Here is a 19,733-nt window from a genome sequence, read left to right as displayed (position 1 = left end):
AGGAGTGCTACTGTCAACAGACCTGACTTCAGTAAGCTCCAAATAACAGATTAAACAAGAAAAAGACCACTGTGAACAACAACACACAAACACACACAGACATCTTCCCAGAGTGTGATTTTAAACCACTGCCCTCTGAGAGTAAATATTAACAGGTGTGTTTTATACAGGATGTTATCATTTCGGGTCTAAAGAAGCTCCTATTTGGCAGACTGAAAGATTTCAGGTTCCTGTTGGTGTCATGTGATAATAAGACACGGCAAAAATGAGTGAGTCACTGAGCAACACACCATGTTGTGCCTAAATCATCCACTGAAACTGTGACTCTACCTGAGCAACTGGCACGCAGCCCCCAGTGATGATATCATACAGATACAAACAAACCACCGTTTTATCTGATGAAAATCCTAAACAGTATAACAATTTCCCTTACATCAGAAAATCTAACTTTTTCCATAGAAACCAGTAACAAAACATTGATCTCATATACAAGAAGATACCTTGAGCATATGACAACTTATAACTTATAAACAGGTGCAAAAACTATTAAATAGGTCAGGTAGGTTTTACATACAAAGCTTATGGGCCTTACAGCATATAAAATAACACACAACCCCTCATCTGCATTTTTATTTTGTTCATTTCTTTGCATCGTAACCCTTCAAGTTTGACTAAAGGGTTGGGCAACTGAATAACAACCAAAGGCAGCCGTTACTGTGAAGTCTGAGCTTGTTCCAGACAACTCCCTTTGTCACTTTCCCACAGCTCAAGCATTCAAGTCTCTTACCTGTTGTATCAAAATTTGTACTGTTGGCTTTTGCAGGGATGCCTCAGTGCGAATACTTACGCATTGTTATGCTTTTTAAGCACAGTTTAATTACTTGATCGCATGTCTTGGCAGTTTTTTTAAGTAACATTTTTTAATAGTTACATTTAAATTTTGTTCACCATCTGAATCTCCAAATGACCTTACATGTATGTGAATATTTTCTTATTACCCACGAGTTTGACACAAGGAGTCATGAGGTAAATGATTGCAGCATAAGGCCTATCAGGAGTAATCTGGCCCTGAAAAATCTCTCCTCAGAGTCTTAATTGTGAAAATTCCTCCCAGCCTCCTTGTGTCTGGAACCTAATCTCCATAGCCAGGCTCAAGTACCTTTAATGATCCTACCTTGGAAAAAATAGAGGTATTATGGTCCTTACCGCAGTTCTGGCTCTAAAACACTGCCTCTATTCATTTCGGGGACAATCTGATTCTCCCTCTACCTCCCTTAGCCCCCACTCACTATTCCCTCTTTTAGTAATAGTCTGTCACCTGAAATCACTGTTCCTGGTGTTTGCTATTTCTCTAACATCTCAACCCTGATGTCTTCAGAATACTGTGGAAAACTATCTGTAAGTCAAGTGGGATCTGGACTGCAAAATATACATTCTCTCTGAGGACATCCTGTAAGAGCTGCAAGTATTTAAGGACTGACATCACTGCAAGGTCAGCTTTAAACTTTTTTGAACTACTCTTTTCATGCTAACTAATATAAATTATTTTCTTGAGGCTGTAAAGGAGGTTGACAACAAATCTATCATTCTTTTTCATTCATTTCAGCATGAAATAGCATTCTCTTTACATTTGATGCTGACAAGCAGGGCATGTGTGCTTTCAGTGCACAGTGTAAAGTTTATGAGAGTCTTTTCAAAAAAGCTGTTTTGGAAGACATTTGGGTTCAGCTAATGTACATTTAAACAACCATTCAATTCAGATTAAGTATTATTAATATTAGTTTATATTATTTGGACAGTGAGGATTTTTTTTCTCTAGACTGAGGCATTATTGCATTTCAGAAATAGCTTGTTTTCAGTGGATCTGTTATCCTGACTTGTATAGTTAACCAAAAAAAGATTAACTATACTACAAAAAAGTACAACAATTCGATCTGTATATTCAGGAACCTGTTGGAGAAGCTGTTTTTTTCATAGTTCCTCAAAACCTGACATTTTAAATATGCATGATTGTTACTTCACAACAGTAAAGTAGTTTCAGTCATTGTAACTGCAACACATCAAAAAACATAGGACAAAAAAATATCTTCTATGGGCAATGCTTCTGCCACACCCGTGAGTCATAAGGTAGCTTTTCCACCTGCAACGATTACCCAACTGAGACCAAAACTGACATGATGATACACGTTTGGGGTTGAGATTAGGGATGAGAACCGTAAGGACGTCACAGCTCTGTGTAACTTTGCATGTGTCCAGCCCCTCCTCAGTTAAGTATAAAAAAGGCCCGTTCCAGACTTATTCAAACATTTACACTTGGGGATCTCTCAAGCAAGACTAACTTTCTGGACATTTTTTGAAATACTGCAAGAAATTTTCTGAGGAAATATGGTTTCGGCTGGCTTGCAGATGCTGGGCACTGCCCTGTGCATTATTGGATGGATTGGGGTCATTGTTATCTGTGCTTTACCTCAGTGGAAAGTTACAGCCTTCATCGGCCAGAACATTGTCACAGCTCAAACTACATGGGAAGGCATCTGGATGACCTGTGTAGTCCAGAGCACAGGCCAGATGCAGTGCAAGGTTTATGATTCAATGCTGGCCCTGTCTTCAGACCTCCAGGCTGCTCGAGCCCTTACTATCATCGCGATCCTGCTTGGTATCATTGGCATCCTACTGGCCATGGCTGGAGGGAAGTGCACCAACTGTGTGGAGGATGAGAGCTCAAAAACCAAAATTGGCATTGCAGCTGGGGTGGTCTTCATCATTGCAGGTGTTTTGTGCCTTGTCCCAGTGTGCTGGACAGCAAACGCCGTCATACAGGAATTCTACAGTCCAATGTACAATGCTTCTCAGAAGAGGGAACTGGGAGCTTCTCTGTTCATTGGCTGGGGAGCAGGAGGCCTCCTCATCATCGGTGGTGCATTCCTCTGTGCCAACTGTCCTCCCAAGGATAACTACTCTGCCAAGTACTCAGCTCCCCGTTCATCTGCTCCAGCTGCAAACAAGGGCTATGTTTGAGGAGAAACAAGGAAAAGGAAAAGCTGAGAAAGCCAAGAGACTAAAAAAAGACATGAATCAAATGCGTTGTGGTCTAATTGATTGATTCATGTTGACACTTTAAATATTTCAATATTTCTATCGTGCTTGTTTGAAAATTGCTAAGAAAAAAAGCCCACCGCACCCAAAACTGGGCGTGGTGCACACAATGTCCCATACGGGGGAGTCACAAAATGCTGTAAAGTTCATCATGCTACTTGGATTTGTTGTATTTTTCATTCATTCATTTTCCTTTGATATTATCCATTTGTATCTTTTTGCATAACATTTCATGTGTGTTCAGTGTCTTTTTTATTCATGGATGTTTTTAAACTGTAAATAAAGATGCGTTTTAAGCACTGCTCAACCAACATATTTTGTGAGTTTATCCTTTTTATTTATTTATTAAAACTGTATAATGTTAAGATTAAATGAAGTCTTATAAAAGAGGATATGAGGTAACACCTCTGTCTTACAACACACCACCCATAACCATATTTGAGTTTATAGAACTAAATCAGTTTCTTTTTTGTTGGCCAAAAAAGAGTCCAAGCAGACAAAACAATATAATTATTAAATATATTATAATATAATTAAATATAATTAAATATAATATATCTAAGTACATATTTTTTTTTAAATATGATTAGTAGATATATATAAGATACATATTTATCAAATTACTACTAGGAAACATGACTAATTTTTATGTAAAAATTCTTTATTAGATGCATGAGCAGCTTAAAGATTTCTATAATGTACTTTAAAAAGAACAGTACAGTGCCGTGAAAAAGTATTTGCCCCTGATTCATTGGTTTTTGCATATTTGTCACACTTTCAGTTAATCAAGTTTCAGATCATCAAATAAATTTTACCAATAGTCAAAAAAACTCAAGTAACTACAAAAGTAGTTTTCAAAATCTGTTTCACTTATTAAGGGAAAAAAGCAAACGGTGGTTTGTTTAGCCGTCGATAGGACGACTTACTGGTGAGTTTCTTATCATTGGCCTTCTGCATAACCCAGTTTTGCTTGTGCTTCAGGGCACAAACTGTTTGTCCAATTTAAGTGTGAAAAATGTGCAAAAAATAAGAAATCAGAAAGGGGGAAAATATTTTTCACAGCACTGTATTCTAGGAAAATAAGCCACTCCTTTTCCCTCCAAAAATGCTTCCTCTAAGTGACTCTTTAGCGAAGCGTTCCCTATCTGAGTAATTACTTGGCCAACACTGCCTCTTGCTGCAAAGAAGATATCACATGTTGCAGTTTTTTTGTCTGACTGCTGAGTGAGACAATAAAACTGGCTCAACAGTCAAACAGTAGCATTTTAACCTTAAAAAATCTGTTAAACCTGAACCTTCAATACATCAGTATAGTATAAATGAACAAGGTTAGTCATTTATCTGATTAAAGATTTAAACATTTAGCAGAATGTCTGTGTAGGTTCTCAATCATCCAGATCATGATATTCCAAGGAGCTTGAAAAAGAAGTGCCTGGACTTCTTTAAGTTTTTCACAAGAGACCATCAAATAAAACAGGAAATTGCTAACACACTCAAACATATGAACTTGTCCCAGAGACAGAAGATAAATACAAGACAGCAGGAACAGAATGGGAACACAAAAGAGGATTAAAACCCTATAGCCAAATTCAAGCTGTAAAAACACGAATTTCAATATCACAAGGAAAGTAAAGCTAACATGGAGCTCGAACATAAATTCAATCTCAAAACCAAAACACAGAATAAACCTTAAGAACTTTGGAACAGGAACACAGAACTAAAGGCATGAATTAGCACCAAAAGGAATTTGTATCAGTTGTAAGCAAATCAAGGCCAAATCAAGTAAATCAAAATAAACACTAAGAAATAACAGAAATCTAAATATCAATAATACCGACTAAAACGAACAAAAACTTAAATATTCCCAAAACTCAAAACTCTGGATCCCAGACAGAAAGACCCTGACATTTATAGCATATTTAAATCAACTGACCAAAGTGTTTATTGGTCAGATATTAGAAACATAATTAAACAATAATAGAAATAAATAAGACTCTGCTTGCACAATGATAAACCAAGAATATTCTTTTAAAAGTCAGAGAAAATAAATAGGTTTTAAACAGCGTAGCGTGGCTTAGCATATTTGATTCTGCATTTTCAGCATATTTTTACACCAAATGTCCTTCCTATTGCAACCCAAAACATCTGTAAATAAAAGAAACCACAGAAGTAAAAATTATTGTTGTTTGCTTTTTCATTTTTTTATCCAACCTTGAAACTCTGGATTTCTGGCTGGTCAGCAATAATGAAGGTCACTAGGTCTGTTTGTGTGTAAACTCATCTGGCCAATGGCAGTTGACGACTGTGGTTTCACATTCCCTTACGTCTGTGTCTCTTTTATTTCACACAACAAACTTTAAGCACAAGCTTACAGCATTTCCTCTGCACTCTTTTTGACCTTAATGTAGGAGAAATTAAGACAACAAGATGGTTTCTCAGGGGATTCAGATCACTGGTATAACAATGGCTATAGTTGGCTGGCTCTTGGAGATCACAGCATGCGGCTTACCCATGTGGAAGGTCAGTGCTTTTATTGGTGCCAACATCGTCACAGCTCAAACCTTCTGGAAGGGCTTGTGGATGGACTGTGTGGTGCAAAGTACAGGCCAGATGCAGTGCAAGGTGTATGACTCGATGCTGGCTTTGGAATCTGACCTACAGGCTGCTCGTGCCATGATTATCATCGCGATCCTTGTTGGAGTCTTTGGACTGATCTTGTCAGTTGCTGGTGGAAAATGTACTAACTGCATCGAAGAGGAGCGATCCAAAGCAAAAGTCTGCATCTGTTCTGGGGTTCTGTTCATCATCTCGGGATTTCTCTGTCTCATTCCAGTCTGTTGGTCTGCCAACGCCGTCATCACCAATTTCTATAACCCAATGATGATGAATTTCCAGAAATATGAGCTGGGATCTGCACTGTATATTGGCTGGGCCGCTACTGGGTTGCTCTTAATGGGAGGGGGGCTCCTGTGCTGGAACTGCCCACCTAAATCTGAGCGCCGCCACTATGTGCCCAAATATGCACCTGGAAAGTCAGTCTCCACATCAAGAGAATATGTTTAAGGTGGTATTCCATTTCCACATGGACTCTCAAGGTCACAGAAATAGCAAAGGTAGCAAACTGGAGATTGCTTTAAAACTAAGATATAAATTATCCACATATTCGAGATAATGTAAATATGGCTTAAAACTACTGCTTGTTGAACGATGAGGTTTGGTCGTGCTTTGTGTGGTTGTCAAGGTGATCTTTTCCACGTCGGACGTTTTGTTTGGCCAAACATGTGAAGCTTATATCATAAACAATGGCTGCATTCCATTTGGAGGTACCAGCAGGGCTTTGAGACTGAGTCATTTGATTCATTGTCACATCTGGATGAAATAAAATATTATTATTGTTACTGCTGTACTATTCCTTATGTGATTTCTCAAAAAGGATTGGTGTAAAATACTTTCCTTAAACACCAAAGTATTCTGTGAAAGAGGCTTTTGTAATGTCTAATTTATAATGGAATGTAGCTGTGTTCAGAATTTCTGTTATTTGTAGCATGATGAGGATCAGTGTAAATTTTAAGTCAGTTTTCTGTCAATGACAAATTGTATTGATTAATATTTATATCTTCTCTCACATATTATCTAAACATCCAACAGCACATATATAACTGCTACTCAAGAAATGTGTCTTTAAAATTGTTTTCTTTTGCAAAACACTCTTTCTTGCCTTTGATGTATTTTCCTGAAAATCCCAGATGGAGAGAATTCTCTCCATTTTTCTGTTGGTGATCACTTGTAACATTTCAGCACTGCAAATAAACTGAACTTTGTTCTGCATTCTTGCTTTTTATTTTGGTCAAATTTTAGTGTATAAAATATATTATGGAGACAGGTGAATGTTGAGGAGTAGTAAAATGAAGGTCAAGCAAAAGGTGAGGCAAGTACACAATCCTCTACTGTAACTAAAGAGCAGATTAAGTACATCATTACTCTGATAATCTATTTTGCATGTCAGTTTGTCTCAAAATATGCCATAGATCAATACTGAAATATAGTATAATAAAACTATCAACGTGAGCAATAGCTGTAATATGACATAGTGAGGATTTTTTTTATAATTTAAACGCACCCACTGTTGTGTTAACAAGCTTTAGTTTCAAATTTTATAAAAACCTAAATCATATATCACTCCATAAGAAAAAGGTGTGTTCTACTAACAAGCGAAAGTGTGAAAATGGTTGGCAGAGCAGTATCGGGTAACTGGTATAACATGTGAGCACTTTGTTTTTACCCAACAGACATCTCGGTCATGGGATGTTATGGGTTTTCTTTAAAGTATCACCGTCAGCTGTATTTTATCCCATTCCTTTTATATGATTATTATCAAAACTAAAACAAATAATCCAGTTTCTGTATGTACCTTTGATCGCCTGTCAGATTGGCATACAGTATATGAGAGAAATAACTATAGGCAGGCTACAGAGAAAACATTGTGAGTCTAAATGTGTTTGGTTTGTACCTCATCACTTAAGTTATTTCTTTGTTTTTTCAAAAGCTTTTATTTTAGTTTTAATTTTAAAAAATGACAGCTAACAATTTAATTACTGAACCACAGAGAGAAGCAGCATGTCAGCTTTGTTATTCCCTAAATAAATGAAATGAAGAAATACTGGCGAGTGTGTTAAACAAAATAAATAGATGAAAATAAATAAAATTAAACCATGTGTTTCATTTTAGCTTATGGCCATACCACCTTGAGCACACAAATCCGTCTGAATTTAGAACTAAACATTTAAAACAAATTTTCCAGTAAAAATCTATTTAGCTTCAAGTTACTCAGTTTTAGTGAGTGTGTGAAGGATGGAGAGGGGTTATCCCAGTTTCAGGTACTTTAAACTTGTGATTGTTTCATCCAAAACACTTATTATCACTGTGAGAAAAAGATCCACACATGACACTGTGTTTTGTTTTGTTTTAAAAGGAAGCACTATAAATATTTTGTTTAATATTAGATTTTATATTTAACCGATTGCCTGATTATCTAATCAGCTGTAGGCTAATTATCCGTGTGTGTAAATGGTAAATGGCCTGTATTTGTATAGCGCTTTTCTAGTCCCTAAGGATCCCAAAGCGCTTTACACAACCAGTCATCCACCCATTCACACACTGGTGATGGCAAGCTACATTGTAGCCACAGCCACCCTGGGGCGCACTGACAGAGGCGAGGCTGCCGGACACTGGCGCCACCGGGCCCTCTGACCACCACCAGTAGGCAACGGGTGAAGTGTCTTGCCCAAGGATACAACGACCGAGACCGTCCAAGCCGGGGCTCGAACCGGCAACCTTCCGATTACAAGGCGAACTCCCAACTCTTGAGCCACGATCGCGTGTGTGCGTGTGTGTGTGTGTGTGATCACCAGTGAAGGGCAGGGAGGGGGCATCACAGTTTAAGCTGGTTTCAGGCACGTTAAAGTTGATAAGGGATTGTTACCAACCAACAGGCCAATAATGATTAGGAAAAGAGATCTGCATATGAAACTGTGCTATTTAAAAACAAAAGGCAGGCACTGTTTAAAAAAATCTGTGGCACTCCTTCAGCTTTAGAAGCAGAGGAATCTTGTTTGGCCAGAGGAACTCATCTGACAACAGGACTGCCCTCCTCCTTCACATTCTCTCACAAAAAAGAGAGCTGTGTCACTCTGCAATTGAACCTGTCCACCGAAAGACTTTTCTCTCCTGGCGTAGACGAAGCTGCTAGACAATGGGGAAGATTGGCAAGGAAACGGCAGGTCAGGTCATAAGCTTCATAGGCGTCGTTGGGGTGGCAGTGGCCTGTGGGATCCCCATGTGGCGAGTTACCTCTTTCATCGGAGCCAACATTGTTACAGGCCAGATTGTATGGGATGGTCTGTGGATGAACTGTGTGATGCAAAGTACTGGACAGATGCAGTGCAAGCTGAATGACTCTATCCTGAGCCTGACGACTGATCTGCAGGCTGGCCGAGCACTAGTCATCATCTCACTTCTCTTTGGATTTATCGGCTTTATCATCTCGTTTGTTGGAGCCAAGTGTACCAGCTGCCTGAAAAAAGATGCATCAATGGCAAATGTGGTGATCATAAGTGGCTGTCTCATCATTATCTCTGCTATCCTGATCTTAATCCCCGTCTGCTGGTCTGCAGCTTTCACCATCTCAGACTTTCAGAACCCCTTGACTGTAGCAACACAGAAAAGGGAGATTGGATCTGCTATCTACATTGGATGGGGCTCAACTATACTTCTTCTGATCGGTGGGATCATCTTAACCACGTCCTGTCCTCCCCAAAAACAAATGTATGGATACCCTAGCTACCAACAACCAGTGTATGCTTATTCAAGACCAAACTCAGCCGCATATGGCCGTGTGTATGCTCCACCATCCAACCAACCATACACAGTCGCAGGTGGTTATGCTCCCAGCAAGCCATATGCAGCACCAGCCTCATATCCTGCTTCACAATATCTATAAAAATGAAGGAAGAGATCAAGGACAGAGACTGAAAACCTTGCCCTGACAGCTGCTGGACTTTCAAATGAACACTGGGAAATACAATCACACGAAAATATCAGATGTACAGACGGCATTATTCTGATACACTGATGTAAAACAGCTAGACTTCATTGCTGCAAACTTCGATTATTTTTTCATAGAATGTTCTACACATAGTTTTACCTTTAAGATTGTGAAGCTATGATGTAAAAGGAATCTGTGTGTGTGCTGAAAATTGCATTGCTTTTCACAAGGAAGTCACTGTCTGGTATATTTATTTCCCTGTTATGAACTACAGATTTAGCAGTGTGCTTCTTTTCTGTAACTGCCACTTTATCTTGTACATTTTCATATGAATTTCAATAAAAACATTTGTCTTACCTGTAACCTGCCTGTTTACTGAGTCATTGTTTATTAAAACATCATGAACGATTATCTACATAAAAAAATAAGTTCAGATCCCTAGATCTACACCTACGTAAATTTTCTGCTAAAATCTTTAATAAATTGATAGGTAACAAATGATATTAGTGTCTGATTCCACAACACAAAATAAAAATAAAAATAAAAATCACAAGGAGTGTGGTTTAATCTTTGATAATAATGTAAAATATTGATAGTGATATCAACAGAGTGGAAAATAAATTGGAAAAAAATCAACTCGATTGGTACAGTATTTCTGATAAATTAAAAAAATGAAAATAAAAATATACAAAACAATAAATTGACTCAAAGCTATGATCAATTTCTATTATGTCTAAGGACACCTAAAGTAGGAAGGCATCTTGTTAGAGAATGCCTTGACATCCATTGAAACTAACACCCGTGTTTGTTTGTAAAGCCCGAAACCAGTGACTGAACCGGATGTCCCAGTAACCTGCCCAACCAATGGTTGACCAGTGCAGAGGATTGTTTGAATGAGGAATTCTAGTCCTTTTTACAGCCCTCATTTACATACTGACATGCATCTGATCGAAACTAAGTCTAGTCTGCGTACAGATAATGTGAAGAATCTGGCTGGGCTGGTAAATCAGTCCTGGTAGTGGTTTCAGGTCAGAGGGAAGGATCATTTGACTCCACCTTCAAGAGAGTAGAAGCACCTTTATATGTGCCATGGTCTTGGTTAGAGTTCACAACCTAAGTGGACGTGCTCGTGAAACCTTTAAACCTTTAAACCTTTGCTTCGTTCATCTCCAAGGGACTCAAGCCTCATCATGGTGTCAATGGGACGACAGATGCTGGGCTTTGCCCTGGCAATCATTGGCTTCGTGGGGACCATCGTCACTTGTGCCTTGCCTATGTGGAGGGTCAGCGCCTTCATTGGAGCCAACATTGTGACGGCGCAGATTATCTGGGAAGGTTTATGGATGAGCTGTGTCATGCAGAGCACTGGCCAGATGCAGTGCAAAATCTATGATTCTCTGCTGGCTCTTCCTCAGGATCTCCAGGCTGCCAGAGCTCTTGTGGTCATTGCTATCATGGTTTCTTTTATGGGGGTTATCGTCGGCATTATTGGAGGAAAGTGCACCAACTTTGTGGAGGAAAAAAGTACCAAAGCCAAAGTGGCCATTGCTGCTGGAGCTATCTTCATCTGTGCTGGTGTGCTTGTTCTCATCCCTGTATGCTGGTCTGCCAACTCCATCATCCAAGATTTCTACAACCCTACCCTGATAAGTGCCCAGAGGAGAGAGATTGGGGCTGCACTCTACATTGGCTGGGGCACAGCTGCACTTCTAATCCTGGGTGGTGCCCTCCTCTGCAGCTCCTGCCCACCCAGAGAGAGCCCAGAGTATCCAGTGAAGTATGGCGGTCCCAGGTCCACAGCCACCAGCCGAGCCTATGTCTGAAATTCTACTGAGAAGGACTATAAATTATTTTAATTTTCTTCAGTAACACTCCTTCATTCTGATTGTCTAATTATACCACAATTTGTATGTCACTTTCTGTGTTAAGGTAACAAACAATTCTGACTTTCTGTGAAATTCAGAATTCTTTGGTAGACACATGAGGGTTGTGTTTCTTAGACATCAAAAGTCCAAAGATGTGTGAATCACAGAGCTTCCAGTACACCCCAAATCTGGACTGAATGAAACTATTTTATACTGAGCTTGTATCAAACTTAACTATCCTCTGAAGTCTTGTGGGAAATCAAACCTGTGCTTGAAGGATGCTATGCAAGTAAATGTGTATTGTACTACAGTTATATTATGAATTTATTGTAAACAATATTTAGAAATATCTCTATTCAGCTGCAATATGAAAGTACTGATTTTGTTTACTGAACTGATTTGTAATAAAACATTTTACCTAATTATATAATTTCGTTGGTGTCTTTTCAGAAATTTGTTTACTGGTTTAAATGAGGTGTTTTTCTTTTTTTCATCTTTTTTTCCTATTTATCTTGACAATAATGTATTTATCGTTACACAGAGCCTAAGCAGTTAAAACATTTAGCCTTTGTTGCCGCCTTCATGGCAACAAAAGCTAAATGCTCCTTCGTGGCACCTTTTAACAAGTTTAGCCAGTTTCACACCATGACTGCCAGCGATACCCTTTTCATAAAACTGGTTTTGTGTGTTAGTCAGTGAGTAAATAGAACACCCATAACACCCATAAGACACTACAAGTTAAAAATAATGTCAATTAAAAGGCATTTAGTTCTGCTTTGAATGTAAACTATATAGTGAAAAAATGAAGTAGAGCGGTGGCCCACAGATATGTTTTTGGAGACCTATGTTTTACTAAGCTCGATAAGTGGCGAAGATTTATTCATGGATTCAATGGATTATTTTTGGAGGGAATGAGGTGGGAAGTAACAAAGTACAAATACTTGTACTTAAGTAGAAATTTCAAGAATCTGTTATCTGATTATTTCTGACAGTACTCGCTTTTACTCCTGCTCAACGTGTAATTCTTGTATCATTTATGGCACTAGTCTCTGGAACGGTTAAAGTGGAACCGTGTGTGCTAAAAAGCAATAATCGACCAAAAATTAATTTCCGGTCTTTATATCGTTGCCCATATGGTAAACAGGTGACAGTCTCATGGTCACAGTACTTTAGTCTCTAGCTAAAAGACGCATAAAGGGAGTAACATGTTGTGCAACTTTTAAATGCAAGTATTTAGTGAATATCAGCTAACACAAACTGTTTGCCACATAGTGTGTCTGCTAGATAAAGGTACAACAGTTTCATTTCCCAGGGAGAGAAAAGAATGAGAGATAACCAGAGATTAAGAAATATGTAAGAAAGGCACGACAGGACAAAAAGAAGAGAGGTTATGTTTAAAAGTAAAGACTGTTAGGTGTCTTGACATGAAGCATGTAATGTGCTCATTAAAAATCAGGTGTTACATCTTTTTATGGTGTTTCGATAAATTAGATTTTTTTTCATGTAGCGAAATTTCCTGCAAAACAAACTGAGGTATGCTAGCCTCAGGTCATTGTAAGTTTAATGGGCTTGTGATGCTTAGATTACTTCACACCAACTGTATACTGCCGTGTATAAGTACAGTATCAACAGTATGCTGTCAGTGTAGGGGATGGAAATCACCCAAGGTAGCTTGTTGAATTCACTTCATCCACATAGAGCAGTAAACCTCAGTTCAGCAAAAGCAGCAGCACAGGTCAGCTGATCAAGCCTGTACACAAAGAAAGTATACTAGAACGCACAACAGTAGTGATTGTGTTGTGAATCTTTTACCCACGCTGAATAACTACAACCAGTTTTAAGGTTCCCCAACTGCTGAACTCCATTTTTAACCCTGGTGTTCAGGGTGTGTTCACTACAGTCACACAACCTGTTATGTCTGTCCATTGTTATCTAGTATCACATTCCAGAGTTTCTCTTTGTGGTTAGACAGTGAATCTGCTGAAACCAGCTGGGTTGATTACTCTGAGCTCTGTCACATGCCACTGACATCACAGCCTTCTTCTCTGAACGAACGAAAAATAGCAACTAGGTTTTGGTTACTCAATTAACAGAAACTCTAACGCAGAGGTGTCGAACTCCAGGCCTTGAGGGCCGGTGTCCTGCAGGTTTTAGATTTCACCCTGGGTCACCACACCTGAATCAAATGATTAGTTCATTACCAGGCCTCTGGAGAACTTCAAGACATGTTGAGGAGGTCATTTAGCCATTTAAATCAGCTGTATTGGATCAGCACATCTAAAACCTGCAGGACACCGGCCCTCGAGGCCTGGAGTTCGACACCTGTGCTCTAACGTGTTGTTTCTACTTTCATTATACATTAAAACACTTATAGTAGTCTTGAAATAGATAGTTGACATTTGAACAAATGTAAATATAAGGAAATATTTATGAAAACAAAATCAATTTGGCATTATGTTGAATAGATTTCTCACTACTAGTATTCCGATTGAGGGATTAAGATATATTTCACTGATCCTCTCAGGGAATTTTATTCTATTTATTCAACCCATCCTAAATATTTAGAATAGCAAACAGCCAGTATATTGAGTCCAGATGTGAGCAATTGCCTTGATCAAGGGCACAGTGACAGGAGAATTGAATTAACACATGTGACATTTTGACAAAAAGACAAAAAATAAGAAAAACAAAATCTTATCAACATTTCAAAATGTCAAACAAACTGAAATACTGATGCAGTGTCTCATTTCCTAAAGAAACGTGTGTGAGAAAAGTTAAAAGTAAAGTGTGCGTGTTAGTCCCCATAGGGAAATAGTTCCTCTGCATTTAACCCATTCACCCAGTGAAGCAGTGGGCAGCCACCAATGCAGCGCCCGGGGAGCAGTGTGTAGGGACGGTACCTTGCTCAGGGGTACCTCAGGGTAGCCGTTCAGTGGAGTCGAACCCCCGACCTTCTGATCATGGGGCCGCCACCCTACCTACTGAGCTATCCCTGTGGCAGAACAGACAAGCTTTGGCACCGTTCATCTAAGGTTTTGGATCATTAGGACACATTTTAAACAACAAAATAGAGTTCTGTCTAATTAACATCCAATATTGATTTATTTAAAAGTAATTTATCCAAACCTTCATCAGTGACATTGTGAATCAAGCTAGATACAGGATCACTTCACAACAAAGCTGAAGTTTTCTCAGACCCCAGACATAATGGAGAAGACAAATACATATATTTATAAAACAGATAAAGACAATTTTTCATATGGGAGTTACAAATAATATATACTGAAAATGAAAACACGCTTGAGAACATGAGAGCAAAGCAGAAACAATGAGCCCCTCCCTGTTTCCGGAAGCTTTTACTCAGTACTTGGATGTCTGTGTTTTGTTCCTTTTACAGTAGTTCTCACTATGACCACATTTCGCCATGACAGCACATATCGACACACACTGACTCACAAAGCGAAATCAATACCACCTGCTCTATTGCGGTTGAAAATCTGTTTACAGAGTTTACATATCGCACCTTTATCCTTTGTTTTTGTTGAAAAAATGTATTTTGTTTTGGTTTTTGATGTTCAGAACATGAGGAAAGCATTCAGTTACCAAAGTCCTTGTCCTTCTGAAAAATGATAGAAGCCTGAATGTTTAATATTCCTAAACACAAAGAATCCAGCATAGCCAGTCTTCTCTGTCAGGGCTTCTGAGCCCACAATAGCTTCGCTTTTATACCTCTTTTTATTAGATTTCATACACACTTTAGTGACATTCAGAGCGAGAAGACAATGGCTTCTATGGGGTTGGAGATGGCAGGCTGTGCCCTTGATCTTTTTTGGTTGGACTGGTTTATTTGGTGCTCTTTGTCTGCACCAGTCCCATGTGGAGGGTCACAGTGTTCATGGACAGCAACTTTGTAACTTTGCAGGTCATGTGGGAGGGCATCTGGATGATCTGCATGCATACATGTATGTCTACGACTCCATGCTGGCTTTAAGCCCAGACCTCCAAAGTTCCTGTGCTCTGGTGGTAGTTTCCATCATCATAGGTATTGCAGGGCTCCTCGCAGCTTCTGCTGGAGGGAAATGTACTAACTTCATTCCAGAGGAGAGAGCCAAAGTGAGGGCCTCAGTGACAGGTGGTGTGCTGCTGATCATCATTGGTCTACTCTGCATTATTGATATTTCCTGGACTGCCAGCATCACCATAAGGGACTTTTACAAACCCATGGTAGTAGATGCCTGGAAAAGAGAGCTTGGTGCTTCCCTTTACATTGGCTGGGGGACTACTGATCTCAGGAGGGGGGCTCTGTTGTGTCAACTGCCCTCCTAAGAAAGATAATGCTCCATCTGTGAAGTACTTCTTAAACAAGTCTGTAGGAAACAACACAGAGATCTCTGACACCAAAGACATACATTTGAATATTCTGATGGGAATATTGAATAAACAAACGGCTGTTGTGAAACATAAAGAAAAAGCACACAGACAACATGCAATGAAGGAAATCTGTTCATTGCATTTGTTCTCAAGAGGGAATCAGTTTTAGCTTCCTAGAGGCTTCTTATCTGATATTACTTTTACTTCCTGTATTAAACGTGTTTACGTGTACAGTTTATAGTATCAAAATTGTATAATGTATTTATATATATATATATATATATATACTACTTATAAAATAATAACAATAACAATAATAATAATAATAATACAATAATTCTGCTTCTGTGTTTGTTTCCTCTGATGATATTTGTTTACATACTTTTGAAAAAGGGGCCTGGGAGTGATGTGAAAAAACACGGAGAGAACCTGTTTGTCCGGTACTTACCAGTAACGACTACTCAAGTAACAAACAATGGTGACTCAGGGACCAACAACGCTGTTGGCTGATGAGTTTAGTAACCCATGACTTACCCTCAGTGGTTTCATTCATCACTCTGTGTCATGCTGCGTTTGCTCAGCACTGCAAAAATTCAAAGGTATTATCTGAAAGGGTGTAAACCTGTTTCCGTGTGTTGAAACTGTGTGTATTTCTCTTCTCAGAATAAAAAATAACTTTGAATTGATTTTCCCTTAAAATGCTTATGTTGTTTGTGCTCAGCCGCACCTGTCTAAAAGGAGTGTTTTCTCATGTTATCAGGCTGCTGATCTGACAGTGGGCGGGGTCGAATCACTAGATGTTCAGGAAGTGTGTGAATAGCAAATGATGGTCAAAACAACACCTCTCACTGCTGTTCTATCTTTCTCTGTTGTTTATGGTCACAGCCCACCCCCCGAATGGCACTTTCCGGTTATATGGATACAGCGGAGGAATAAAGATAGCTATTAGTATCATTAGACTTTATTATCAGTTTACTAACAGACCCAATGCAGTGTGGGGCGCTAACAGCTCATTGTTTAACATTAAAGAAAATTCAGTTGTAAATGTGTGCACCACGAATTTAAAAAAAAAAAAGATCAATAAGGTGATATCAGGTTCTCCAACATCCCATAAAGATTCCGATCGAATTAAATTTTATACTAACTCATTTTTACTTATATAGCGCAAACTCACAATAGCAGTTGCTTGAAGAGCTGTATATTGTAGGGCAAAAACACTGTGACCCCCTAGGTGAAGGAGAAACTCCCTTGAAACAGGAAGGGAGAACAGAAGAACCAGGCTCAGGGTGGGGCATCAATCGGGTGTGACTGGTTTGGGGCAAGGGGAAAGAAAGACAGCAGACGTAGCGCATTTTGTTTTTTAAATTAGGTTATTACTAACTCAGCAGTGACAACTCGAACTCTGAACCTGTTCATTGTGAAACAGCTATTTATAAGATGATAGATCATAGCCTACTTTTTCCAAGAAACAGTCTGTCGACTGTAATCATCTTAACAGATGTTTGTTCGTCTTTAGTGAAATACTGCCATCTAGTGGACAGTGAGCCTGAAGGCCAGAAAACCCCAAAATGATTTTCGGATAAAAGACACAGGAAACCGTGGAAGCTTGTTTTTGCCAGTAGAAAATGAATAACTTAAAAATTATGTATTTTTTGTTATACAAAAGAGCTTTTTTGCCTTAATTTTAAAAAATTCTCTCAAAATTCTGAGTTAATAAGTTGACTTATTAACTCAAATGTTTGAGAAAATAACTTGAAATTTAAACTTCATATAATACTTCATATTTCTTCAGTTTCCAAGTAGTTATAATTTAAATTTAAAAGCTTTATCTGTATGATGATCCTTATCTACATGAGTACATGTTACATGACAGAATGTTGCAAACATCTATTCCAAATAAAAATGAAGCTTCTCATTCTTGTCAACCTTCTGTGTTTCCTGCAGTTCTCCATGGGTCTGCAGGAGCTTGGCATCAGCCTGTCAATGACCGGTGTCGCTGGGACCATTCTGATCTGTGCTCTGCCCATGTGGAAGGTGACAGCATTCATTGGCACTCATCTGGTGGTTATGCAGGTGTTCTGGGAGGGTTTGTGGATGACCTGTGTCAGTGAATACACAGGTCAGATGCAGTGTAAGCTCTACGATGCTCTTCTGGACCTGTCTCCAGACCTCCAAGCAGCCCGTGGCCTTATTTGCATCAGCCTGGTTTTGGGATGTCTGGCGTTCCTTATCTTTCTTCTGGGGGCGCGCTGCACCAACTGCCTGGGCCACCCACAAATCAAAGCTAGGGTGGTGATGAGCTCTGGGGCCATCTTCTGCCTGGCAGCTCTCACCTCTATAGTTCCTGTTTCTTGGACAGCCAACTCCATCATCAGGGATTTCCACAACCCTCGAGTCCCTGAGGTGATGAAGAGAGAGCTTGGAGCAGCCATATACATAGGTTTTGTGACATCTGGGCTGTTGTTCTGTGGGGGAGCCATTTTGTGCACAAGCTCTCCACCCCATAGAGACAGGTTCCCCTCTAGTGGGTACACACTGGCCAAGACACCCACACGTAGCAGTTACGCCATCAAGAACTATGTGTGAAGATAAGACTGAAGACCGAACACACATGTCAGGGTGCGTCTGAGTGAATAAAATACATTACCAACATGTTATCACTTTAGAATAAATACCTTGAACTTGCAGTCTTGAACTCTTTGGATAAAACCTATTAGCCATTTAATAATTCAAAGATGGAAGCAATTTTTAAGATAACCATCTATTCTGGCAGTAAAGTAAAATAATTAGATAATTTATGTCTTAGTGTCAAATCATACATGTTTGATCATATGGAAATCAACTTTAAAAGTATGAAAATTTTACTTACTTAGTTTGTTTGAACCACATAAATCTTTTCTTTTTTTCTAGATATTTTGAAGTGGCACAGGGTGCACCAGTAGAGGTAGTACATTTGCTTCACACCTCACTCCTTACCCAACTCTCACCTCTACCTCAAAGAAGGTGTCTGTTGAATCTGGCTTAGGTGTCAGAGTTGGTCAGTGACTGCTCAGAAGGTCAGTGGTTCAGTCCCAGGCTTGTCCAGTCTGCATGCGTTGTACTGTGTGGCTACAAAATAGTGAACATTCCTATTTCTTATGCATCTGTTTTGTGTAGCAGTCTGATTTCTATAAGTTGTAAATTTAACTTTATTAGAGACACACACAAAAAAAAACAATCAAGAGAAAAACTCTTGAAAGTTGCCATTCAGTGAGACAAACACACATATTTGTAGTTGTATCCAGTTCTGGAGTACTGCTGATTGTGAGAGTGCTATCAGTCCCCACATTCAGTTAGTGATTGTGGCCATAATTGCACAGAATGAACACATATTTCACACCCATCAAATCACTCAAAAACCTCTCTTGAGCTATGGATGGGAGCATCATTGTCATCCTATAAAAGACCCATCCCATCAGAACAGAAATGTTTATCATGCACTCACCTGACAGTGTTAATTATGCCCTGCTAGTAACAGCCCCCCCTCCCACCTTGGCCTTCAGAATTGCTTTAATTATTCATGGCATAGATCCAACAAGGTGCTGGAAACATCCCTCTGAGATTTTGAATGTGTTGATAAAACATCATGACACAGTTGCTGCAGATTTGTCAGCTGCACATCATCGATAGCAGCCTCCTGTTCCACTGTTTCCCAAAGGTGCTCTATTGGAATGAGATCTGGTGACTGTGGAGTACAGTGAACTTATTGTACCCATAATAATCAAAAAATGAACTTGTTTCTTGAAGCTTTATGACAGGGGATGTTATTCTGCTGAAAGCAGCTATCAGAAGATGGGTATATTGTGGTCATACAGGGA

The 19,733-nt window shown here is 39.2% G+C and overlaps 5 protein-coding genes and 1 pseudogene across 5 annotated transcripts; all 6 read left to right on the top strand.

Moving 5' to 3' along the window:
- The first annotated feature begins 1,244 nt into the window (after window positions 1-1,244).
- On the top strand, window positions 1,245-19,067 carry cldnj (claudin j). The gene is made up of 2 exons (XM_084951856.1): window positions 1,245-1,492; window positions 17,821-19,067. The coding sequence occupies exon 2, from the start codon at window positions 17,827-17,829 to the stop codon at window positions 18,460-18,462; it is 636 nt and encodes a 211-aa protein (XP_084807982.1). The 5' UTR covers window positions 1,245-1,492; window positions 17,821-17,826; the 3' UTR covers window positions 18,463-19,067.
- On the top strand, window positions 2,294-3,437 carry LOC146373302 (claudin-4-like). The gene has a single exon (XM_084951859.1). It carries the CDS (start codon window positions 2,386-2,388, stop codon window positions 3,016-3,018), a length of 633 nt encoding a protein of 210 aa, XP_084807985.1. The 5' UTR covers window positions 2,294-2,385; the 3' UTR covers window positions 3,019-3,437.
- LOC146373301 (claudin-4-like) lies at window positions 5,429-6,924 on the top strand. Its single transcript, XM_084951857.1, has one exon. The coding sequence runs from the start codon at window positions 5,524-5,526 to the stop codon at window positions 6,157-6,159; it is 636 nt and encodes a 211-aa protein (XP_084807983.1). The 5' UTR covers window positions 5,429-5,523; the 3' UTR covers window positions 6,160-6,924.
- On the top strand, window positions 8,733-10,249 carry cldnf (claudin f). The gene has a single exon (XM_084951854.1). It carries the CDS (start codon window positions 8,849-8,851, stop codon window positions 9,593-9,595), a length of 747 nt encoding a protein of 248 aa, XP_084807980.1. The 5' UTR covers window positions 8,733-8,848; the 3' UTR covers window positions 9,596-10,249.
- On the top strand, window positions 10,740-11,958 carry cldne (claudin e). Its single transcript, XM_084951858.1, has one exon. The coding sequence runs from the start codon at window positions 10,831-10,833 to the stop codon at window positions 11,461-11,463; it is 633 nt and encodes a 210-aa protein (XP_084807984.1). The 5' UTR covers window positions 10,740-10,830; the 3' UTR covers window positions 11,464-11,958.
- Window positions 15,288-15,920, top strand: LOC146373298 (claudin-4-like; annotated as a pseudogene).
- Window positions 19,068-19,733: the final 666 nt, after the last annotated feature.

This window comes from Perissodus microlepis, chromosome 14, assembly GCF_051167445.1.
Source record: "Perissodus microlepis isolate ML-2025 ecotype Zambia chromosome 14, ASM5116744v1, whole genome shotgun sequence".
Lineage (NCBI taxonomy): Eukaryota > Metazoa > Chordata > Actinopteri > Cichliformes > Cichlidae > Perissodus > Perissodus microlepis.
This window is presented reverse-complemented; position numbering and strand designations above follow the sequence as displayed.

Coding starts and splice junctions, on each gene's coding strand:
- LOC146373302 (XM_084951859.1), top strand. CDS start 2,386: ATGGTTTCGGCTGGCTTGCAGATGCTGGGCACTGCCCTGTGCATTATT.
- LOC146373301 (XM_084951857.1), top strand. CDS start 5,524: ATGGTTTCTCAGGGGATTCAGATCACTGGTATAACAATGGCTATAGTT.
- cldnf (XM_084951854.1), top strand. CDS start 8,849: ATGGGGAAGATTGGCAAGGAAACGGCAGGTCAGGTCATAAGCTTCATA.
- cldne (XM_084951858.1), top strand. CDS start 10,831: ATGGTGTCAATGGGACGACAGATGCTGGGCTTTGCCCTGGCAATCATT.
- cldnj (XM_084951856.1), top strand. CDS start 17,827: ATGGGTCTGCAGGAGCTTGGCATCAGCCTGTCAATGACCGGTGTCGCT.